This window comes from Narcine bancroftii, chromosome 14 (genome assembly GCF_036971445.1).
Source record: "Narcine bancroftii isolate sNarBan1 chromosome 14, sNarBan1.hap1, whole genome shotgun sequence".
NCBI lineage: Eukaryota > Metazoa > Chordata > Chondrichthyes > Torpediniformes > Narcinidae > Narcine > Narcine bancroftii.
The window spans coordinates 53390051-53415706 of NC_091482.1; the positions used below are offsets into that span (position 1 = coordinate 53390051).

Below are 25656 nucleotides of genomic sequence, written 5' to 3' on the forward strand. Positions count from 1 at the left end.
GTTTTAACAGGTGCAGCACGCCGAGCTGAAACTGAGCAATGGGCTCGCTCCTGCAAGGAAGAAGAAAGGCAACTCGTAGCTTGTGGGGCACGTGGGCTGGTGCTGCTTTGATTGTTCAGCCAAGAGCAACATGAGGAGTTCCCTTTTCACACAATCCACTTTAGAACTTGATGTGGACGCAGGTGTGCACATCCATTTGATCAGCCGAAGGTTTTTTATCCAAAAAGTGACTTCTGCAGAGCATTCAGTGGAAATATGTGCAATATTTTGAATTTATTTGAATGTAAACTGGATCCGTTTGAGATCTCGTATAATACTTTGTTTTTACTGGCTGTGTTTCTTTATTCTCTGAAGCAGTGGGGTAGAGCAGTGTATGTACAACTCCACAGTCAGCTGATGGAACACTTACTCTTTTTGGTTATCTCTTGGCTGTTCTATTAAATTTGATGAATTCTCTGGAGACTCCATCATACGACTGGGCAGTTGAACGGAGTAAAATCTACCTCCTCAGTTATTTGTGTGTATCTCCTTTGCTAAGTTCTTTGCAACAATTGTTCATCTCGGGGCGAAATTGGTGTGAGAAGTGTTTTGTGCTCTGCTTGGTTTCCTTCTCCAAATTGGCTGCCAGTTCTCTAACCACCGTTGTGCTGCTGCCAAACCAAACGTCAGGTTTGTCCTGCTTTCTTAATTGTGCCCACTCCTCTTGCCTTAATTCCCTTCCTTCCCTTGTCAACACAGAGCATGTCCTCAAATCCAAGACTCTTCAATAGAGGAATGGAGGTTTTCCTACTTGAACTTGCATCATTTATCCAGTGACATCGAAAGACTTTCCTACATTGGTGGCGTGGTATAAAATGCCTTTTGTGTTTTGACCCTCGATCACTGTGGTTGATAAGAGACTTCGATTGGCTCCTTTGGTGAATGGAGAGTCACGGACACAGTAACTGATTTCCTCCCAACGGATTGCCTTTATGGCATGGTCTCCTATGATTAACCACAAGGCTGACAAATCTTCAGAGTGTTGTATTGTTGGAAACACTAGACATGAGCAGGTTTGCCATCAGGAAGGACTTGCAAGCAAGGCAGCCAACTCGTTGGTGAGTACAGCCCACGCAGGCATCTCATTTTGTTGCTTGCTCTGCATTACATGAAGAAGCTTCATCACCTTTGAGAGGGATTCCACTGCATTATAATGCCCCAGCAGCAAAAATACCAAGAATCGAAAACAACGGCATAATTTCTGTTTATTTCCTTTCACTCTTCTTAAGGCTGCTGCATTTCAGCCTACATTTAATTTGGTTACTAATCAAAATCTTGGAATGCATTGTCTCTAACCACTGTATCAAATGTCATCTGGAGCCTTGCTGTAAAATTGTGCTGGTCTACTTTACTGCCTTGTTTTCTGAATGGATTTTGGCCCCAGGAATTCGTTAAAGTGACCAGTTGCCGTTCACTCATAATTTACTAGCTATTTCCAAGTTAAACATATTTGCTCATGAGTCCTTGGAGCATCTGAAGATGGTTTGGTTTCCTGGCGACTTCAAACACTGATAAGAGAGATTATACTAGGAAGCCACAAAGAGGAATTGAGGGCGAGAGTAACTCTTGTTGTATTTGGGAAGGGAAGGGATGAATGGTGCAGGACAAAAATAAGATGCCAGCGAAAACACCGCCCATTATAATAGAAGGGAGGTCACGATGTCTCAGCTATTTTTTAAAGAAAGGTTCAGCTAATGACTCCCATTTTAACAGAGCTTTGATATCCACAATATAGGCACCAACCAATTAGGGCAATGAATTATTCTACAGGCTGGCAGAATATCCCAACCATACTTCCCTGGGTTTGATGAGGACTACATTCCGTTCTACAGCATGGTTAGCGCAGGGGCCATGCTGTTACTGAGGTGCAAATCCAGCGCTGTCTATAAGGAGTTTGTACGTTCTTCCCATGTCCGCATGAGTTTCTTTCGGGTGCTCTGATTTCCTCCCTCCCTTTAAAACATATTGGGTTGTAAGTCAGTTGGGTGTAATTGGGCAGCATGGGATTGTGGGCTGTAAGGGTCTGTTACTATATCTAAAGTTAAAGTTCAAAAAAATAAATAAATAAATATTCCATTCTCCATCATATCTGCTGTGATAACAAAACTTTTGGCACAGCTATGTTTGAGTGTTCCTCCTTTTCCCTTCACCTTGGCCTCGCTTCCAGTACAATCGACAGAGCTTTCCATGGCATCTCTCACTCCCTTTCCTGGTATGTGCCTTCCCTTGGTGGCCCTCTAGTCTGCAATTCCATCTCCTCTATTTACTTCCAGTGAAGGCTCAACACCTGCTCTTTTTCATTATCTCTTCTCACCCACTGCAGACCCAATGAATCAGTGATTCACTTGCTTTTCAACCAATCTAGTGTACTGATTCGGTGTTCAGAATCGGAGAAAGCAAATGCAGATTGGATGATCACGTTGCAGAATATTCTGTTTGTTATACAGAGACCATCTTGAACCTTGTTGCCTCAACTTTTAATTTTCCATCTGATCTACCAGTCTGTGGCCTATTGCATTGTTTCAATGAGGCTCAACCTAAGTTTGAGGAACTTTACCTTATATTCTGGCTAGACGTGATACAGCTTTAAGAATTAACATTAGATTTGACTATTTCAGATTCCTTTCTCTTTGTGGACCAAATGTGACCAGCTCTAAGGTTGCCCACCAGTAACATTAACTCAGCTACTCTTCCTCCGTGCACACTGTCTGATCGGCTGGGCATTTCCAAGGTTTCCTTTTTAGTTTCTGATTGCATCAGCAGCTGTGACCTGTGTTTCACAACTTTAATCTTTTGTTTGCTTCTTCTCTCTCCGTCCTCATTAATCTATTGACCAGATGGCCTTGTAAACATTGGAATCACCTTGGCAACCCTGGCCTCCTCCTACCAAAGATGCCATACCTGTTCCTTCTCCAACATGCTGGGAAGCCAGGAAAAAAATGGTGCTAATTCCCCCATCCCAATGAAGTATTTTTGACCTGAAACATTCACTCGATTTCTCTTTTCACAGATGCTGCCTAATCTCCTAAGTCCATCCAGTATTTCTGTTGTCAGATTCCCAGCATCTGCAGTTTTAATGCTTTTTGATCAGTGATTCTAACATCTGCCTGGCAGAAAGTGAATGGGGAAACTTAATTGAACTGCAGGCACTTACCAAAACCTGTCCCACCTGACCACCATTCAAAACATGCAGGCCATTTACGAGCAAGCAGGCAGACTACTCTCATCAAAACAGGCGAGCTTCTGGATTGTACGTCCTGAGGAGCTTCAGTGGCAGGGATCTCCCAGTGGCCAACCCCCTCAGTAACTCCCCACTCCCATGCTCACATGTCTGTCTATGGCCTCATGTCCTGTCCCACCAAGACCATCCGTAAATTGGAAGATCAACACTTAATTTTCCGACTGGGCACTCTCTAACCGGATGGCATTAACGTCAATTTCTTGGGTTTCTGATCTCCCTCTCTTCCTTTTGCCTTTGTCTTCTTTCCTTCAGTTCTCCAACCCCCATTCAGAGAGCCGTCCCTCCTCTGCCTGCTCACTGGTGTGCCCTTCCCTCCCTTATTCACCTATTATTGGGACCTTGCTCCTCCTCCCACCCCACCCCCATCATTTCTATTTGGACGCCTTCTGACATTTTTTTCATAACTTGATGAAGGGCTCAAGCCCGAAATGTTGCTTATGAATCTTTACCTTGGCTAGAAAAAGTCAACTGACCTGCAGAGTTTCTCCAGAATTGAGTTTAAGCCATCCTTCTGTTGTTCACGTTGAGTAAGGTGCTCATGCTGTGAAATGCCTCTCTTTCAGCTGCGGGTTCTGCCAGGAATTACTCCATCTCTTTTCGCTGTTGAAATTTTCCAAAGAATGAATCTCAAATGTAAAACTTCCTCGACTTCAAAGTTTTGTGGTGCATGCTCAAATTCACCAATCGATGGCACACTGGGCATGACTCTTTGGAGTGTCTCCAAAGCTGTAATATTTTAAGAGCTGGGAGGCCGAGTCTTAGGAGAGTGATCACCTTTCCGGACTGGAATGCTGGGAAGTCTCTTTACTCAGGAGGGTTGTTAATCTTTGGAATTCAACCCATTCCCACCATGCCCAAACGTTGTAAACTTTGGAGGCTGAGAACTACGGTGACAGGTTGGGGAGGTGAGCATGGTGAAGGGTCTGCCATCATCTCATTGAAAGGTGCACTCGGCTTGAGCTGCTTCGACTTAGAATTCTCATGTTTGGATGGAAATTGACTGATAAGGTTACCAGTGACTTTCGCCTGTCTTGTCAGATTCTACCCAATGAATCTAAAGCCAGATTAATAGAAGCTCCAAATTAACCATTCTTAGGCACAGTATCGTTAGGTGGCTGATTTTAAATGCCCTATCCATGCACCTGTTGAGGGGGCCAACTCTGATTGGCTTTGCACAGTTGATTTAAGGTGAGAAATTGATGGACCTTCTCTTTGCTTTAGCGTATCTTGGTTTAATCAAGAATGCACAGCCAACAGTTTATGAGTCTAAGCGGAATGTCGGTGATGCTGTGGATAAATATTTCCTCAGATATTGAAGAGTTGCATTTTGTTGGTACCTTTTGATGTCACTCATATGACTTAAACTGCTTCACTCAAGGAGCTGTTTTGAAATTGCTTAGAGGTGCTTCTTTGCGGACAAAATGGCAGCCATTGTCATCAGGCAAACGTATCAGAAGTAACGTCACTGCTAATTCATTTATTGATATTATGTTTGTGGAAAGAAGTAAATTACTTCCATAATGCAGAGAAGAAACACTTGTCATTGTACATTTCTTTAAATTATTTATTAGGAGAAACTTAAACTTGCACGGATGAGGAATTACTAGCTAAGACTTGTAGCACCCCATTGTCAGAATTGTAGTGTGGATAATTTGCGCTCATCCTTTTTACAACCTTTTTTCAATAATTCACTACTCACCAAATGTTTGAAATACATGTTGTAATGAATGATTGTGAAATTTATAATGAATGAAAAATTTGTATAAACAATAAAAGGGAATTTTATTTTTAATATTTTTGCTGGTGATTTAATTAAACTGCTACCATCAACATCCCTCGTCCAGCTTCCTACTTCATTGCATCATTCAATTCTTCACAGCCGCCATTCCAGATCTGAGCAGGTCATGGATTCTTCCAACATTAAGTACGTGATCCACTGAGAGGGAGTCCTTTCAATGATCTTGAGAAATACAACATGGTAACAGTCCCTTCTGGCCCATGGGCCCACATTGCACGAATACACCCATGTGACCAATTAGCCGACTAATCCCATATGTCTTTGGAACGTGGAGGGAAACCAGAGGACCCAGAGTATAAACTCCTTGCAGACAGCGTCAGATTTGAAATCGGGTCTCTGGCACTGAAATCGCATTGCGGTAACTGTTACGCTAACTGTGCCATAGACTTTCCTGTGGGGGGGGGGGCGGGGGGAGTCGGGCATGCAGATTAATTTTTCAGATCATTTGTGAGAACTTTTAGTCAGTGCATTCTGAGAAGTGAGTGGGATACGTTTCAAGACGTTTTTGTTTTTTGCAGCTGAGATGGTGATGCAGCTAATACAGGTAATACGATGGTCTGGCTTATGCTTTTTCGAAGTTACAATGGTTCCAGTCCGTACTTTCAATTTTGAACTATTCCCACGCTTGCGATATGCGGTACTCATCATCCAGCAATTCATTTTAGTTCATCCCTGGACTTGCCAGCGGCTATACTTTGTGAGGTGTCTGAGGAGATTTGGTATGTCACCAAAAACTCTCGAAAACCTCTACAGGTTGACCTGCAAAGGGAAGGGAGGGAGAATGGAGAACATTCTGGCTGGTTGCATCACTGCCTGGTCTGGAGGCACCAACTCTCAGGACAAGAATAAACTCCAGAGTTGTTAACTGTGATGTCATAGGCACCTACTTCGTTCTACACGAGGCAGTGTCTTAACAAAGCAGCCTCTATCCTCAAAGACCCCCATCACTCAGGCCATGGCCTCTTTACTCTGCTACCATTGGGAAAAATGGGCAGGAGTCTAAAGACGAGCACTCCTTGGTTCATTGATCATTCAAGAATCTGATGGCTGTGGGGAAGAAGCTGTCCTTTTGCCACTGAGTGCTCATTTTCAGACTCCTGTACCTGTATCCTGATGGTAGCAAAGTAAAGGGCATGGCCTGGGTGGTGGGAGTCTTTAAGGATAGAGGGTGCTTCATTAAGACACTGCCTCGTGTAGATGTCCTCGACGGAGTGAAGTCTGGTGCCTGTGATGTCGCAGGCCGAGTTAACAACCCTCTGGAGTTTATTCTTGTCCTGAGAGTTGGTGCCTCCAGACCAGGCAGTGATGGAACCAGCCAGAATGCTCTCCATTCTCCCTCCCCTCCCTTTGCAGGTACACCTGTAGAAGTTTTCGAGAGTCTTCGGTGACATACCGAATTTCCTCAAGCACCTTCTATGGCAATATGCCTGAGAGATTGAGGTGCGTGCCCACTCACCTTGCAATCTAATTAGGAGTGGCAGAGCATGGCCTTGTAGGCAGAGTAATGATCCCAAAATGGGTGATATATACTCCCAGTTGCAGATGGGCCACAAACGTACCATTTCAAAGCAAGTTCCTGATGCACAGGCATCCTTTCCTCTTGAAAACATTCCCAACTATTCCGTCCGTCTTTAATAATTTGAAGCTCTTCGTGGAATTGTCCATTTAGCCTCCCTAATTGGACAGCTTAATTAAAACCAGATGCGGTGAAACGGGAGAATGGTGGTGTTCAGAGGGTTAACTCCGAGGTGAATTTGCCAGACACACGTGGGCACGTTGCCAGATGCACTCCCCACCCGACTGTTTACATTCTGGATAATCGTGTGGCTTTCCACAATCTAAGCGTGGACCGCTACTTTTTTTCAATCATGTTGAGAAAGTTGGTTGGGAGTGTACCGAACTGTAATAAAAAAACTCTATGCGAAGGTTTGAAACTCCACGGGAGCCAATGTTCTCTGCTCTCAGCATAAATTTCTCTTTAATAAATTATTGCAGCTTATTGATTACTGCAGCAGATGTTCACACATTAATCCTATTGAGATGAATTGCGAGGGGATTTTTTTGATGTTTATCTCTTTAAGCTAACAACAACAAAAAGGCAGCTAAATGACATGTGAGAATAAATTCAACCCAACAATAAAACGGCACAACCTGAAGAACTGATCTGACTGATACTGTCCTGCTGGTTGACTCACCCCATGTGGCCATGAACTTCGCTGTCGGTTTCCTTTCGTTAACTCACCTAGACAAGAGCGAGGTGCAAAATGGCAAATTACAAAGAGTAGAGAAACGATAACATACAAAAGCAGTGAAAGACAATCACACTCAAAAAAATCAAGCCAGGGAACTTTCCATGTTCACTGTGGAAAGGTTCCCACTGTGTGTATCTGCAGTTTCTCTGTTGCCAGAACCAAGGGTGAACACTTTCATTCACATTAAGAACTTGATTTTGTTTGGTAAAGTGAATCAGAAGGGGAAGTTGATAATTTTCCTTTTGCATTTAGTATTATTATTTTGACGGAGGATGAGGGGTGACCTGACTGAGGTGTTCAAGATGATGAGAGGCATTGATTTTGTGGATGTCCAGTGGCTTTATCCCACAGCTGAAATGGCAAACACGAGTGGACTTAGCTTTAAGGAGTTTGGGAACAAGTACAGGGGGGAATGTAAGGTAGGTTTTTCACACAGAGAGTGGTGGGTACTTGGAATGAGCTACTGGCCATGGTGATGGAGACGGGTACAATAGAATCTCAAGAAACTATTAGATAAGAAAATGGAGCGATATGCATCGGGAAATAATACTTAGAGTAGGTGATTCGATGCAACACTTTGGGTCAAAGGGCCTGTACTCTAAATTTCTATGTTCTAAAAGTGCATCAAGCTATAAGCTAGATTCCATTGAGTCTGGGAGCAGATTCAGCAGCTTTCAGAAGAGAAGTGGTGCTTGCTGTCTCGCGGCTCCAGTGACCCAGGTTCAATCCTGACCTCCAGTGCTCTCCGTGTGGCATTTGCAGGTTCTTGGTGCGGACTCACCAGGTGCTCAGATTTCATCAGCAAGGTGAAGAACCATGGGACAACAAGTTGGCTGGCTGGTCCAAATTGCTCTTTGTGTGCTGGTGAGTGGTAGTATCTGGGGAGTGTTGATGGGAATGGCGGGACAGGATGGGTGAAGTTGGACGGTCGGTGCTGATTCGGTGGGCTGAAGGGTCTGCCTCATCTGTGACTCGAGATACATGAAGAGGAGCATGTTGCAATCTGTAGAGGGATTAATTGGACGGTCCTTCCAATGGAACTATTGCAGACTCGATGGACTGATTGGGCTTATCCTAAGGTGTAGGATTCTGTGACTCAGTTAGGTGCTTGTGCAACTAAACAGGCAGAGAGTCAGAGGTCATGTAATATTTAACTACCACCAGGCAGCTGTATTTCTTCCCAAAGCTGAACGTATGATGAAAGCACATATCAGTTTATCCTCGGCCCATTTTCACAGGCCTGGTAAAGGCTCTTTGAGAAAGTGTTATGGAACAGTTTCAGTTACTTTTATTCTTTATTTTGTGAAAGTGATTGCAGGGTTGGACAAATGGAAGTGGAGGGTGGAGGGAGGGGGCCATCCCCTTCACTAAAACCTTTGCTGATAGTATGTGTAAAGCTATTTGTTTAAACGTAATGACAGGCCTGTGCGGTGAAAGCCATGAAGGGTATTCATGGAAAGCTCTCCAGTGTCCCTGTCACGGCCTTGAAGCGGTGTGAGCTTGGACACCCTGCTGAATGGGTAGGGTCGCGGCATTCTTCGAACCATTTAACCCCGCCACACAAAACAAAATGGCCCAGTGGCAGTGAGAAGGCTGAACCTTCCCGTCCCAAGTAAAAATGAAGACGAGTTGAAAATGCATTATCGGGGGTCCGTCCTCAAGGCACAGTTGCCTGTAGTTTGGTAGAGGAAGAGAACTACTGCACAGCAATGTGTGGCTAACCTGACCCTTCCTCCCCGCTAAACCCTGGCCCGTTCCATTCAAGCCTTGTGCTAACGGGTGCAGCAATATATTTGACAAAGTCGGCTCTACGTGCACAGAGAAATCAACATATTCAACCCTCTTCCCTCCCATTGTTTTAAAGTTTTGAAACACTTTCTAAGTGGTTGGATTAGGTGAAAGCACTCTAAATGCCCCCCTGGATATTAAAGTGATAACTGTGGCTGTAGACTCGCTAATTACATTGGAATAAAGTGACCGCACTGAAAACTCAGTGATGGTTACTTGGTCATTATTACTCCATGCTAATAATTGCTGGCACTGGTGCTTCAACTAAATTATTGAGTAGAAATATTACTAAGATTGTCAGTTGTGTGTGAACCCCAGTAAAACCTCTCCTATTTGTTGGTTTCCCAGGGACATTGAAAGTAGTTTTAATGATGTCCCTGGGTAGCAATGTTGGACTATCTAGTGATTCCAGTTCTTTAATTGCAGCATGGGGATTGTAAAGGGCGGTTGTCCGGGCACTTATTTTTACATAATCACCAATGTTTTCAAGTTTTTTTTTCTATACAAATGAAGTTATTAAAGCTTCCTGGAAATCCAGGCTGAGCTCTTTTCAGAAATGCGCCGCCGAAAGACAGCTCCATCCAAGGCAAAATTAAAAAAAAACCTCTTAGGCATCACAAATGGTCTTTGTTCGCCTTACAACCATTCAATATGCTTATCACTGTTAAATATTGAGCAGTTCTACAGTGGACCAAAAGTTAAAATATCTGTCTCCTGTGAACAGGTTTTTTTTTTAGTAATTATTCATTAAAAATTCGGAAGACGGAGGTTGGAGATGCAGAGGATATAAAATGAACATTGGCTGTCTCAACTTAGATCTTGTAAAGAAGTTGTCAATAGCTGACTGTATAAATTCTATAGAACCTGGAATCCTGGACCTTATCAATGTTTGACAGAACTCTTTGTAGCTGAAATGAATAGTTTATGAGATATATGAATACCAAATGCTTTTCTTCGCTGTTTTATTCTCTATCTAGACCTGCTTTCCCCTTGGGAAGGGGGATGGGAAAGTGAGTGGTTACTCCTGCTTTTTGTACTTTACTTAACCCCTTCATTCCAGCTGCTGTCTAAATTTTGTTGTCCGTGTGAAGACTGTGGTAACGTGTTGGCTGCAATTACATTGCTCAGAATTCGAACTCCATGATTTTCTTTTGGAATACTAAATACTAAGGATAATAGCTGAGAATTAATGTATTTTTCCCTTAGATTCAGATACTCTAACTTTCCTGAACAAAACAAGCATTGAGAGCTGAGCTCCTTCTGAGCAGTTTCATAACATAGACAAATTCTGACAACAGAATCAATATGAGGTAAGCATTTACACAGTAGCTTAGTTTAATTAGTTCGATTTGGCTATCCCATTAGTTTTGAACTTGACAATTCAACATATTGAAGTGAACAATGTCCTAACAATTTGTTTGAAAAGTTATGCCGTCTCATAGCAAATTAGTATGTAATTAAGTTATTTATACTTTGAGAGCTTTTGCTTTTAATACACAAAGCATACTTTAATATTTGTCACATATGTTTTAGTGATCGAAGAATAGGCAAAATATTGTACGAGATTGCAAGATTAATTTAATGAAATATTATGCAGGCATTTTAAATTGACAATTTGGTCCCTTCATTAAGGCAGATCTGTTAAAGCACTGGATACTTTTTTATATAAGCATTTGTAGATTACAACATGTGAGGGGACCATCCTGTCAGATGTTGTAGGTCAAGACCAATCCCCAGCATCCTGACATAATCAGTTGTCCATCCTCGGAGATGGCTGTGATGTCTTCATCCGCCTGTCAAAAGGAGGGCCTGAAGCATTGGCAGGTCCCCTGGAGCCTGTCAATCTTGGTTTCCATGGTACCCCTTCAGGCAGGACTGTAGGCGCACTGCACTGAAGGACCCCTGCAACCTGTTCTTGCAATCTCCAATGTTGAGCCCTGCGGCAGGCTTCAAGCCAGCATTGATAAGCATGAAACCTTTACCTTGTCCCAGGTACACAGCATGTCACTCCCACAAGCAGAGCGACATTTCATAATAGGTCAAATATTACTTGAGCTGCACGCTCCGTGCTGAAGAAAATCGTTCTCTTTTAGAAAATACATATGAGGGAATGCATTGAACTAGATTTTCAAAAGTCATTATTACGCTTCGAGGATTTTGTTTATTGATTAACAGACAAAACCTTCAAAAGATTGCAGGCACTATTCGTTAACTCTGATCTGTAGGTAAATCAGCTCAACTGTGTTCGACACTGCAAAATAAAAGTTCTACTCTCAAAATGAATGCTCACGTTTGCCCTCGTGTTTTTTTTTTGCGTGCCACTATCATCTGTTTCAATTTTGTTGAACAAATCAAAGAGTGTGTGAATACATTGCTGTGTCTGTGTGTTGCAAAGGAGGGTGCTGTGCATGGGAGCAGGGAGGAGGATCCTTATGACAGATTCAACCTTATCCTCGTTCTAAATTCAGCAATAAATCAGAACTTTGATGAATGCAATTTTTCTGGATTTGTTCTGAGATGCCAAACAAGAAAATCTACTTTAATAGCAAAAGCTTCCTGAAGAAAGGTCAGTGAACCAAAATGCTAGTTGCGTTGTTTTTAATCTCCACAAATGCTGTCTGATTTGTTAGGTATCTAATGTGTTAAAGAATAAGTTTCACGAGTTCAAAGTGAATGAAGGTTGGATAGATGTTATCAACAAACTGCGGTCTTTATTTACATCCTGGGGAATTCATAAAAATGGGCACACACTGCCAGACTAACAGCACACAGATACGGTATAGCTAGAAGTGAGGGTTTAACTTGTTCAGCACCCACCACCCACAGGCACGATATACCGAGAAACAAGCTTTTAACTTTTCAGCACCCACCACCCACAGGTACAATATACCGAGAAATGAGTACATACTGTATGTATGAAATTGGTCTCCAATGTCCCTGCTGCTCAGGATCTGAGATGGGCCCATTGATGTTGGCCCTCCAGAGTTGCCTGAGGCTCAACAATGGTTACAGCTAACAAGTAAATACATATTAATCTGGTTTCCAGCATCAACCATGGCTCAAGATCCTGGATGGGCCCATTGCAGTCAGCCGTCTGGAGCTTGCTGCAGCCTCGACTTCAGGGATAGTCTGAAGGCAGCAGCAAAGAAAGAAAGAGAGAGACAGCTTTTTTAAGGCAGGGCCTGAAACTCACAGGGGAGACTTGTTTGGCTGAAGCCCTCCCCCCACACATCCAATGATTAATAGATGAATAGATTGCATTAAATGATGTCAGGAACTGGCTGCCAGGAGGAGTGGTGGAAGCAGATACAATGCAGTCAGTCCCTGGGTTACGAACGTCTGACTTACGGACAACACTTATGTACAAATGGACTACGTGCATAGTGATGCTTAAGAGGCTTCTAGACAGGTAGTCCTCAATTTATGACCGTGTTCCATTCTGATTGATTGGCCGTATCTTGAAATGAACATAGGTTGGAAATTCATTGTACCAATTTTATCGTTCATCAAATACAACAATGCAGCCACTGGGGCCAGCACTTGTGAAAGGTTGCCCACCCCTGCCATAGGTGCTATTTTCATAGATAGGCCCCTATTAGGCCTCTACTTTCACCTGAAAAGTCGGGGACCTGTATGTAGTGGTCAATTAACCCATAATGTCTTTGACATGTGTGAGAATCCAAGCCCAAGTTCTTCACAACCTGGTAATATCTTCAGGATTAGAAGGCTAGGGGCCCAAGTAAATGATGCAACTTTTAAAATATTTTCCTGTTTTCTGCAAATGAGACAATTATGATTTCTGAAGTTAGCTAATTTCAAGTGCCATGCTGTTGTTATTCTGATTGGGAATGCTTTTGCCAGACAAAACATCAACGTGACAAGATAAAACAAATCTGGTACTGGAACAACCCTCTCCTGCTTTCGGTTAGCCTTTTACAAATAAGCATGTTGCAGGTTTGTACAGTAATGAGCCCCTGATTTTTATTAATTATTAACAAATAATTCCCCAGTGCCATTGCTGGTGTTACTGCCCTGGAATGTTGCAGCCACTAGAGATAAAGGATCACAGCAGCAGGTCAGGTGCAGAAGGCGCGTGGTCAATAATTCTCCACCTCTTCCCAACCCTCGTCACCTCTCTGCCAATCCACCACTTCCCCTCTCTGCCAACCTTCCCTCCCTCTCTCCCTATCCTGCGCAACATTCTCTGAATCCCTCCAATACTCATCCGACCCTTCCCACCTCTTCCCAATCCACCCGACCCTGCCATTTCTGAAACCTCCCCACGTCTTTCTAACTCTCCCAACTTCTTCCCGACACCCCACCTCCTTCCATCCCAACCCACCTCTTCTCAAACCTCACCACCTTTTCCTAAATTCCCAGCTCTCTGCTAGACCACAACCCTCCCCACCTCTCTCCCAACCCTTCCCACCTCTCTCTCAACCCTCCCCAACTCCCTCTCAAACCTCCCTACCTCCCTCTCAAACCTCCCCACCTCCCTCTCAAACCTCCCCACCTCTCTCCCAACCCTCCTCACCTCTCTCTCGACTGTCTTCACCTCTCCCAATCCTCTTTCCCATCCCTCCCCACCTCTCTTCCAACCATCCCCACCTTTCTCTTGACTGTCCTCACCTCTCCCAACCCTCAATCCCAACCCCCACCACCTCTCTAAATCGCCTCTCTCCCCATTTCTCAGGACATAAGTTTTGACCAACCTTTTGTCATGTGCCCTAATATTTCTATGATCTAATGTTAAGCATTGTTTGATAATGTTCCTGTTCAGGGCCTTGGAATGTTTATTCACTGGAAGGACTTGTATGATTGCGAATTGGTTGCTGTTGTTATTGTACTGCCAGCAATTGAGAGTTCACTGCCAAGCGACTGCCAATCATTGGGGCCCACTTTGGCTTTCAGGGAGACTGAGCCATCCCCTCTTCCCCTCCATTCCAGGATCAGAGAAGCCCCTGTCATTCTAACTCTCCTGCATCATTTACATTTCCCAGAGGAGCTTCAGGCGCCAAATAGACATTAGGAGTTGGCAGTGGCCCAGATTCAGAAAAAGACAGTGGATTGTAGTTGGAGCCAGGAAAGCTAATGGATAGGGGAGGAAGGGGTTGCATTCATAGGAGGTGGTGGACAAGAGCTCCCTGGGCTGCAATTATTTTGTGGGCCCTGAAGTAAAATTAATCTCTCCTCCTCCTCTCAGGCTAAGGGAATAGGCAAAGCATTTGTGGGCCCCTTTGCCTGTGGAACTGATCAGGTGAGATTAGTTCCAGTATTAAAATGTAATCAGCATCCTTTTTTGTGTCACAGGAAGTCTATTTTCATGTTAAAAAGGAACCTGTTGGCCGATCAGCCAGATCCTATGGCTTTGACAGCCACCACTTGCAAAGGGATCTATTGCCTTGTGACCCTCGTTATGTGGGCAGCATGGTTAGCCTAGCAGTTAGTGCAGCACTATTGCTACACCAGTGACCTGGATTCGAATCTGGCGCTGTCTGTGAGGAGTTTCTACATTCTCCCCGTGTCTACGAGGATGTCCTTTGGGTGCTCTGGTTTCCTCCCATGTTCCAAAGGGGTTATGAGGTTAATTGGGTGTAACTGGGAAGCCTGGGTTTTATGGGCCAGAAGGGCCTTCTATTATGCTATATCATTAAAATTATTCTTATTCCCACGGGCAGTGAGAATGCTGAACAACCAAAGGAACTGTTCATACTAACCATCCAAGACTCTGAAATGTACACAATAATATTTATTTATTTATTTGTATAGACCAGTGGTTTTCAACCCTTTTCTTTCAACTCGCATACCCTTTTTAAGTAATCCCTATGCCACCGGTGCTCTGTGATTAGTAAGGGATTGCTTAAGGTGGTATGTGAGTGGGAAGTCTGTAAGAGCCGCATCACACTTGAGTGGTGGGCATGTTCAGTGCGACATTGTACCGATATATGACCAGTAACCTAATGTGAGTAAAGAATTGTGCTGTTAAACTTACAAGCCTTCTTAGTGTTTATTAAGACCTCCGATGGTACAACACAGACACAACAGCCCTCATGTACTATCCCATCCAGACCACCTGCAAATTGGAGGAATAACACCTTATTTTCTGCCTGGGCACACTCCAGCCAGATGGCAAGAACATTGACTTTACTGCTTTCCACTAAATATGCTCGTCCTTTCTTTCCCCTCTCTCTTTCCTGTCTTTCCAGTTCTTCCACCCACTCAACTATCCCTTCTCTCCCCCTCATCGCTGTTGTCCCGTCCCTCCTTTCTCCACCTCTCATCTCCTGCCTTTGCCACCCCACCCCCCCCACACCCCACCCCAACCTTTTGTTTGGACACCTGCCGGCATTTTCTCAAATTTTGATGACTCATGTAATAGTCAAGTTTTGGGGACCAATACTTCAGGACAAATTTTGGGGGCGGGGGTCAACTTTACTTGGATACTACTTTTGACTATGGTAAGTACCTGCGTTGATCAAGTCATTGGGAGCTTGGATGGCTGGGACTGGGTGGTAAGTCCACGTTTGGGGCGTCAGGAACTCTGGTGTATGGGTGGCCTGAACTGGGTGGTAAGTCTGCGTTCAGAATGTTAGGAGCTTAGACGGGCGGACGGTCATTGCCAAAAATAGGGGGGGTGGTCGACATTTATACGAGATCAATTATTTCACGAGTATATATGATAACTTTATTTTAATATGTATTTCAAATGATTCGCCTATTTAATATATTTAAAATAAGATTATTATTACTTATTTTTTTCACTTAAACATTTCTGAATATCTCTGATCAACCTTTGGGCTTGGATAAGGACACACCTAATTCTATTTTGCTTTGCATATAATTAACTAGATTCGTCAACAAATGATCTATTTCAGATGTTTCCAAAAATTGAGCAGAGTTGTGCTGCAGTTATTGAGATTTGTTTATAAAACGTTGCCAAAGGAGATATTTCAAAGTGCAAAGTGAAAAATCCCACATGTAATCTGAATATAATTGCATTCATTTTTGCAAGTAGAGTTGCTTCAGAAAAATGATCAAGATTTCACTGTGTTCCCTCTTTGACGGCGATTCTGATCTTCATGACAAGGAAGTGGGCTGAATTTAAAATTTAAAACAAGAGCTGCCGCCCAATCAGTATCACTTGTGAGGATAATTAGAAGCTGAAGGGACACGATGGGTCAGGTGGCATCGTCTCATTCAAGGACTCAGCTCGTGATGTTCTCTCTACGGCCTGCCAAGTTCCTCTAGTGCCTCTTTGTGGAACCTAAATAGACAGATTGGACCAATTTCAGTGGTAATTTCAGAGGTCAGTCTATTGTTATGAAGTCATGTCCGATAAAGTGGGTAAGCCGGGCGAAGAAAATTGAGGACACAAGTATTTTTTTAAATGATAAACCAAAGACTTTGCAATTGACATTCCAGATAACAGGTTTTTATTTCGGATATTTTTAAAGTTAAAAAAAAACCCTCCCAGACTGCCATGGTGGGATCAATGGACCTGTCGTCTGAATGCTGATATGGTTTGGTTTCTGCCACTCCACTACATTTTCAGCATTCAATCCTCCTCCAGATCTGCACACGATAGCCACTCTTATTTTCTAATTCAAAGTCTGCGCAAGTCTGTCCCTGCTGTTTCCAAGGTAGAAGGTGAATAATTTTGAAAGTGTATGAAGGGAATTTAAGCGTGCGCCCTTTAATATTTTGTTAGGAATTTTAATTGCCACTTGGCTAACCACAATAGATCAAAATGCATAAAGATAGTCTCAGATATTGTTCAAAATATGAAAAATCCAAATGCCAGTTCACATCTTTAATTAGGTCTCACCTAATCTCCTCATGTCACTTCCACGTAATCCTTATACAATATGTGTTCTTGCAATCAATAGGTGCCACTAAGCTTATTTATATACTTTGGCTAAGAGCAATAGTGAAGATTAATCATGGATTCAGTTTAAGAGGGCAACCGGGGTAAGTTGTATTTTGATGAGGTCATTTAACACTTGGCAATGAAAGTGGATAAATGTCCTTGATCCCCTCTGGAAGGGGTAAGTATAGTTGGTTGCGAGCTGATTGGGGACGGTAACGACAAACGTAACCCGGCACCCATTTCCCAAGCCGCATTTCAATTAATTCCATTACAAAGAAGAGAGAGAGAAAAAAAACAAGCAGAAGAAAAAACTTATTTGGATGAATTCTTAGACCACTTTATGGGAAGTCAAAGGTAATTTATCCAACAGGCAGCACTGGTTTCTTTGTGTGAATTCTTCAGCAAAGATTTTGAATAAGCTATGTGGCATAAATAGGGATGGATAATCCACATTGTTACTGTGCAAAGTTGATGATTGGACAATATTAAGTAGTTTCTAAAATGTGATTTTTTTTGTACAATGAAACCTGTGTTATCTCGAATTCAAGCAACCAGCAAAAATCAATGAAAATAAATATGTTTAAAAAAATATTAATGACATTTAAATAAAAGTTTAAAATTGTAAAAGTAAATGTTCTCTGAAGTAATGCATTAAGCTTTGGGGAAGGTGCGAGCAAATATTCAGCCAGTGGAGTTCCTTGGCCATTGATGCTGCTCGCCGTTGGGCGGCTCTCTTAAAGTGTCTCCCTATCCCTCTTTAGTAAGAGTCTGTCTTTATTAGTATAGGATTAAATATATTGCTAAGGCTTTAAATGTAAACTTGGGGAGGTGGTGTTAATTATCACGGCGGCATGGTTAGAGTAGAGGCTTGTACCACACTGTTACTGTGCTGGGTTTTGGACTTACATTTTGTAAGATACGGAAATTACTTGATTAAAGTGAACTTCACATAATTAAGGACTGTAATACTGACTTTCTTTTCAAATATATTGGCATTGTCTTTTAAACTATTTATTCTTAATGCTGGTGTATCAGTTCAGCATTGTAACTGAGTCTCAGGCAACCGGAAAACTCACCCATCTGGCATTTACCAATCTCCATTGATGCGGAATACCAAGGGTTTTACTGTATATTGGTTTGCATATGTTTAAAAATGTTTGCTAAAACATTGAAGCTTTCTGATGACCACAATCGAAAAAGGACGTGATTGCGCAGGAGAATTCACAGGGGAGGTTGCCTGGGATTGCATGTTTCAACTATGAGAAGAGTTAGGATAGGGCAGGTTTGCTTTGGGAATCCCATGTAGAAAGTAAATTCTTCAAGAGAGATGCTTTCTAGTGAGGGGTCCATAAGCAATGTGCATCCTGTTAAACACTCTGGTGCATCAAGAAGTAATGTGATGAAGCTGTACAGTATCAGATTTCATTATCTGTCCAAGCAAGCCTGAAACACTTCGATAGTTGTCATTGAAGCTATGACCCGTCAAGTCCAATGTCACAAGCAATACTTTTATCCTATTGCTGTTCATTTGATTTTAATATTTGGGATGTGGGAATGGGAAATTGTTTTAAAGTGATCAATTTTGGCTTTTAACTCACTGATTAAAATATCCAAAAGAATCAAACCATAAGATACAGGAGCAGAAGAAGGTCATTCAGTCCTTCAGGTCACTCCCTCACTCCATCATGAGCTACTCCATTCTCCCACTCCCCCTGCCTTCTCCCCATAACCTTTGATAGCCTGACTAGTGCAGCACATTAAACAAATACTTGCAATCTCATCTATTTATATAGGTTGTATCTTTATGTTCAAAATGCACCGGAGTTGGGGGGCAGGGTGGGTGGTGTAGTTTAATTGGGTGTAAATTGGGTGGCACAGACTTGTGAACCAAAATGGCCTGTACCAAGCTCTATGTCTAAATTTAAAAAGAAATAAAAATTTTAAATTTAATTTTTTAAAAAATTGTGTGTATGAAAGGCATCTTTCCTGATGATATAAGAATTATTTGGATGTAAAACAGAAATTCAACATGTTTAATTTGATGTAAATGATGTCACATTGTGATGATATGTTAGCTGTGTTGCCAATATATTAATATGACACTCTTCTCCGTGATATTTACTTGTTTCTAATATGAATGAGTTTAACCTTTTTTTTTTTCAAAATTGGGAACCTAGAAGATATGTTTGTCATTTAGAGAATGAATGATCACACCGCGTTCTGCACGTGCTTTCTCTTTTCCACCCACTCCTCCCATTCTTGCAAACCAGCTTTATCAGTGGCTCAACCACTCATTGTGAAAGACAGAATTTTTTAAATTTAAATATTCCAGGCTCTTTAGTATTTTTGTTGACCTGTTATTGAAAGGGTAGGATTAAGAAAACCTGAACAACGTTGGGATTATTAACCAATGCTCCTTCTTAAACAAACTCTCTTCTATGTATCATCTTCATAAATTAATTGCTGTTTTTGGGTACAAAAAAGAGGGATAATCAAATCAAGGGTTGGGAAGCTGAGTTGAAAGTCCTCGGAAGCCCAATGATATCAAGTTGTCACGGGGACATTGACCGATATATGATCTGAAGTGACTGTTGGTACCTCACTTCAGTGGTGGGGTGAAGAGCTTTTGGCTGAATTTATTCACGGGCTGAGGCCATGATTCTCAACCAGTGGGTGATGGCCCGCTGGTGGGCCACAGCATGTTTCCACATGGGTCTTTAAAAATGTTAAATAAAATACTTTAATCTAACTAAAGATGTGCTTCTTACGGAGCTGCTTCTGACTTGCTCAGTCATTTCCATGGCACGTTAGGCCGGAGGCCAGGTGGGCCTCAGACCAATAAAGGCTGAGAGCCACTGGGTTTTACACTTGGGATGCTAAGCCTTTGTTTTGATTTGAAAATAACATTTTAGCAGATGGGATAGGAAAGCAGAAACACAGGGGTAAATTTCAGAAGATGAATATATTTGTTTGGGTTTGCACTTACTTGTGCCCTGAATAATGCGAGAAACATTTTATGGAGCAGTTTCTCTTCCAAAAAAAAATTGTTTCCAGCTTCGACAGAACTCTACACTTTGTTGCGAGACAACCTATTCAGTCTATTGGTCTCAAATTAGCTTATCCAATTTTCAGATAATGTGAATCTGGCTCATTAAATTGACGACACTTATAAGAAAGTATCTTGCTATAGAAGTCACTCTCTGCAACATCCAACACGATCTGATCCAAATTATGAGTTGCTACCAACCCCCCCCCCCCCACCCCCCCAAAGATTCATTGACAGTCCAACCCTGCATGGCTGGAAGACCACAAATGCCCCACAGAACCACGGGCCTGACAGATCCATCCTTTCAGTGGCTCCCTGGAGGACACTGTGGGCTGGGGAACGAGGGTCCGAGAAACAACTATGTCCAAGAAACCTCCTTCGGTAGGCAAAATTCATAAAATTTAGATTAAAATGTGTGGGAAATGAAAAGGAGACAAGGTAGATAAGAATTGGTTATTGAATAAGATGGAAAGAAGAATGGAATTAAGCAAGATGGAAGATTGAGGAGAAAGTGATGCATGGGGATTTTAATTGGAAATAGTTGCAAATTCAACTGAAGAAATAAATACCAACATCTTGTACATATTACAATGTATATCAAAGGACATTCTGTTTAACTATTTTGAAACCCTTCAGCATCAGCTATTGAAAAGGACCACTCAAACCCATCTGTATGAAATGCCCAGCCTTAATGATTCTGATCCATTTCTGCATTTTCCATCCCTTCAGCAGCCAAAGAGATCTCGGAGCTCCCAGAAGCAGCAGGATGAACAACAGTTAGGGCAGTGACAAGATTCGTTATCATCCCCAGGCTTAGCCTGAATTTGTTCCCCCGTGAGCACCTGGTCTGGTTTGGGGTCAGGTGCAGCAGATGCCAAACGTTCCTGTTGCCTGATCCACAGAGCAGCCCCCCAATCCTCTCAGAACCCAACCACATCGACCCTGCCAGCCTTGCACAGGTTTGGTGCAGCTCACTCCCATTGACCCAAGCTCAGCCCTAACCTCAGATGTGTGGAGTTTGTGTGTTCTCCCTGTGATGGGGCCCCTCTTCTCTGAGCACTCCTACTTCCTCCCGCATCTTGGGTTTGCAAAGTTAGGAGGTAGGGAGGTCGATGAGGGAGAAGAGGTCACAGGAATATAATTCTGAATGGGTCTGCTCCGAGAGGCAGACAATCAGCTCTAATCTCTGATGTAAGATATGAAAAAAAAACATCAAGTGAAGAAAAAAAAACTAATTCTAAAAGTAGCCGTATTTTGATAAACCACTGTATGTATATTTAACTGTCCAGACACACCCATTGCCTTGCGATGCTTGACTGCATCCTGGAAAATGAAGTCATTGGCCTTGACCCATATCGCATCAGCCAGCTTTTGAAACTCCCCCACCCCCACAACCTCAAATCCCTGAAGACGTTCCTGGGTTTCTTCTCCTACTATTCCCAATTATGCAGATGAGGCCTTCCCCCTCGTTAAATCTACCTCCTTTCCCTCTGACATCAGAGGCCTGTGCAGCCTTCAGCCAAGCCCACAAGGCACACCGTGGATGAATCCACCTTATTCCAGATGGAGAGTGACGTGTCTAATTTTGCTTTGGCTGCCATCCTTAACCAGGTGGGTAGACCCTATCACCTTCTTTTCCTGCACCCTCCTGGCCCCCAAAATTCGACACACCTTTGTCGAGAAGGAAATGCAAGCTTTTGTCAATGTGGTATGGCACTGGAGACACTTCCTCGCCTGCAAACAATTTGCTGACTGACCAACGTGCAGTTCAACAACCAGCAGTGAGATAAAAATCAACAATGAAAAGATTTGGTGGGGGGAGGGTTGGACTAATTTTAAGTTAGATTACTAATATTGTGTTACAATTAACGGGGGGGGGGTTATTTTGTGTAGTTTTCTGATGTAATATTGTAATCATACCATTTTAATTTTTAAAATTTTTCTTTAAATGTAATTCTCTATTGTATTCATGTTATAAAATTTTAAATAAAGTCTTCAAAAAAAAAAACAATGAAAAGATTGAAGTGAAGATTTGAAGTTTCCACCTATAATTATGATGTACCAGGCCGGAAAACTCAACGAGCTCCCGTGGAACATGTGCCAGCGCACAATAGACTGATTGCAGGCCCTCTACAACAATCTCTGCCACCCAGAGTCACCTGGTTCTTCCACTTTATCAAACCCCGCAACCTGCTTTACTCCATTGAGGAGATGAGGACTGTGTCCAGGAGCTGCCAGGTTTGCATGGAGTGCAAGCTGCTCTTCTATTGACCAGACAGAGTGCAGCTGATAAAGGCCACCCCGTCGCCCCTTTAAATGCCTGAGCATTGATTGCAAAGGGCCATTCCCCTCTTCTGACTGCAATGTGTACTTCCTTAACATCATTGATGACTACTCGTGTTTTCTGTTTGCCGTACTCTGCCTGGACAAGACCGCTGCCACAGTTATCAAGATCCTACGCAGTCTCTTCACTGTTTGTAGCGACCAGGGGCCCTCCTTTATGAGTGACGAGCTGCTCCAGTACCCACTGACCACATGCAGAACCTCCAGCTACAACCCCTGAGGGAACAGGCAGGTAGAAAGGGAGAACACTGCCATCTTGAAGGTAACCCTCCTAGCCCTGCGGTCTAGAAGCCTTCCAGTCTTCCGCTGGCAAGATATCTTCCCTGAGGCACTCCACTCAATCAGGTTGCTCCTATGTACAGCCACCAATACCTCTCCACATGAAAGAATGTTTTCCTTCCCCTTGGAAATCTGCAACAGGGCTGCCGGCCTGGCTGATGCCCCTGGGGCCAGTCCTACTCTGGAAGCAGGCTAGGAGCCATAAGTCCGATCCACTGGTCGAAAGGGTCCACCTCCTCCATATGCCTATGTGGCATACCCTGATGGGCACAAGGACACGGTCTCTGTTAGGGACCTGGCACCCTCAGGGGTTCCTGAGACCATTACTGATAACCCCACACCCCCTTCACCTATTGTCCATGATGCACTGGGGCCATGGCATGTTACCCCAGCCCCAGCAGGCCAGAACAGTCACCACACATGCACCACCGATGACTACAGACAAGCGTCCAGACTGTCCGGGACTGTGGCCTGTACGACAACGGTGGCAACAGCAGACCAGACCAGCTGAAAGACTTAATTTGTGACAACACCTAATTCACTTCACCCCACCGGACTCTTTCTAAAACAGGGGGTGAATGTGGTTGATGCGCTATCAATAACTCAAAAGACTGGAGTTATTTACAATGAAGGTCATCCTGTGATGTGACCCAGACTTTCTGGGGAGGGGTTATGGTGTTGGACCCTTTATACAGGGTCAAGAGGGAGGAGCCATGGGTACAGTCACAGGATGGGGCTGAGTCAGATTAATGAGTGGACATCAGTTCACCACCGTGATAAACCACTGTATGTATATTTAACTGTCAGGATATGCCCATTGGCCGACTGTACCTTTGGCTCCTCCCACAACTCCTTAATAAAGGTGACTGTCCCACAGCCCCCTCCCCAGTTCAGGGCAGTTGACCAGCATAGATGAGTCTCCATTCTATAACTAATAAAAGCTTATCGGTTTTACATAACCTCTACTTGAGTTATTGATGGTGCATCATGTACCTTCTCGAGTTAAACAGGGAAGTCTGCAGATTGCTGAGGTTGAACGCAATACAAAATCAGTCGGTTATCCTTTACTACCTATAGATACTGAGTTACTCCTACTAGAATCTAGTCTGGACTGAGAGCGATTTCTCATAGTATCAACAGTATTTTTTCCTTCTGAGGCTGTGGTGCACTGTCGTACAGAAAAGCAGACACAAAGACTGATCAACAGGCTTTACTCCACTTAAAAGTCCCTGCTGCAGTTAGCTGTAGCTCCGAGTAACTGACCTCGAGGGATCGGATGCGGCTTATATCCCGGCGGATGATTAGCAGCCGACCGGGTGGGGCTTGGTCCATTCAGGTCGGCTGATTGACAGCCGGCCCGGAGTTCTCTTGTCCTCCAGTGCTCTTCCTGCAGGTACTCAGGTTGCCCCTGCAGTAGGTTAGAGGTGTAACCAGGTGAGAAAGGCAGCTTCTAAGAAACCTTGAAACAGAATGAGACGGTGAAGCAGGAGAGATTGAGGGAGGGAATTTCAGAGCTTTAACCCTGAGCCTCTGATGCCCTCAGGACTGATGCCAATAGCAGAGCAAAGTCAATGAGGAAGGTGCAGAAGGTCAGAGCTGGGGAAGTGCAGAGATTTCCGACTTCTGAAGGTCTTGAGTGGATTTCAGAGATAGCAAGAGGCAATGCCTCGGAAAGTGGGTAGTGGAAGCTTTTTTCCTCCCAGATAAAGGAGGATAAATCCCCCCCCACCCTGCAGGGTCTCGTGAAATCCTTTCGCAGGATCACAGATGACCGTTTTTCCAGCTAGATTCTCTCCAGAAAATGCTTCCTGTGAGTTTGTTGCAGCCAGACACAGGGTTTGTTTGGCTAAAGGTTGCATAATTTGTAACCGGGAGTCAGCACTCAATTTTTTTTTGTGGATTCTCAAATATGACGGAGATCAATCTTGGATTTTAGTTTTAATACATCACATTAGCAGCCAGCAAGAAAGGTTTTAATTCTAATGACTTAAAGGCATCAATCAGATACATCTGAGGGCATGGGCTACATTTCTTTCAGTAACGCAGGTGTTCATTAAAGATTTTTGAACCTCTCACACATGCTTTTGCTGGTATGGCAATCAGAGCCATGATCTATTAACAGTCCATACTAATTACTGTCTTTTAGTGATTCCTGTAGTTCCATGACACAATATCCTTTAATTTCTGATAAAAGTCTTGTGATACCGCAGTGTTGGAGGTAATTAAGGAGCCCTTTACAATCGTCCGTGTGCTGATCACAATCCTGAAAGTCCAGTTGTACAGACGATTCGCCGTGTTTGTTTTAATTATGTTCTGCAATGTCGCCCACAAGAGTCCAATTAACGGGCGACAAAAGCCTACCTCATTTTCATGTTACTTTCAGTGAGAGAAAGCAACCCTTCTCACAGTCCCTGGCCTGCAGTCATCCAGAGTGCTGTCTGCTTTTTTTTTTCCCTTGCTTCTTTTTTTACCCCAATTATAGTTTCTTCTTCGATGACATCAGTATGCCATTGAGGTAGCCTCTCTAGGTTCTTTGCCAGAGGCAAATGAATACAGTATTCAGTGATGATGTGCAGGCCATCCAGATCTGTTAACTCTGGGACTATTTTGGATTCAGTGACTGTGTTTGGGATGAAAGGGAGCATAGGTCTGATTTTCAGTTGTACTGACACATGGGATGGCCTATTGAGACAAATGCATTAGACTCCAACATGTTTAGCACAGAAATGAGCGGCTTCATGCAAAGGGTATGTATATGTGAACTAGGTGAAAGCCTTGCTACAGTAGGCTGCCTGTGAATCAAGCTATTAATGTGTATGTATTACAGTCAAGAGCCTTGATTCTACTTAGCCATTTGCACATTATATTATGTTATGCATTAGCCCTTTATTCATATTTAAATTCTTCAGAGTATAATTGCATTTCTTTTTACTGAATCTAAAAATATAAAGAATCACTGTTTTACAATTCAAATGTATTATTAATGCTCAGATTACAAGGCAA

The 25656-nt window shown here is 43.1% G+C and overlaps 1 protein-coding gene across 3 annotated transcripts in view; it reads left to right on the forward strand.

Moving 5' to 3' along the window:
• LOC138749300 (multiple C2 and transmembrane domain-containing protein 2-like) overlaps nt 1-5072 on the forward strand; it is a 328465-nt gene extending 323393 nt beyond the window's left edge. For 2 of the 3 annotated variants that reach the window (XM_069910509.1, XM_069910514.1), the window contains one exon: nt 11-5072. In XM_069910509.1, coding sequence (XP_069766610.1) covers nt 11-79 — 69 coding nt within the window. In that variant the 3' untranslated portion in view covers nt 80-5072. The remainder of the gene's footprint in view (nt 1-10) is intronic. The other variant, XR_011348548.1, reaches the window with a different exon arrangement.
• The last annotated feature ends 20584 nt before the right edge of the window (nt 5073-25656 follow it).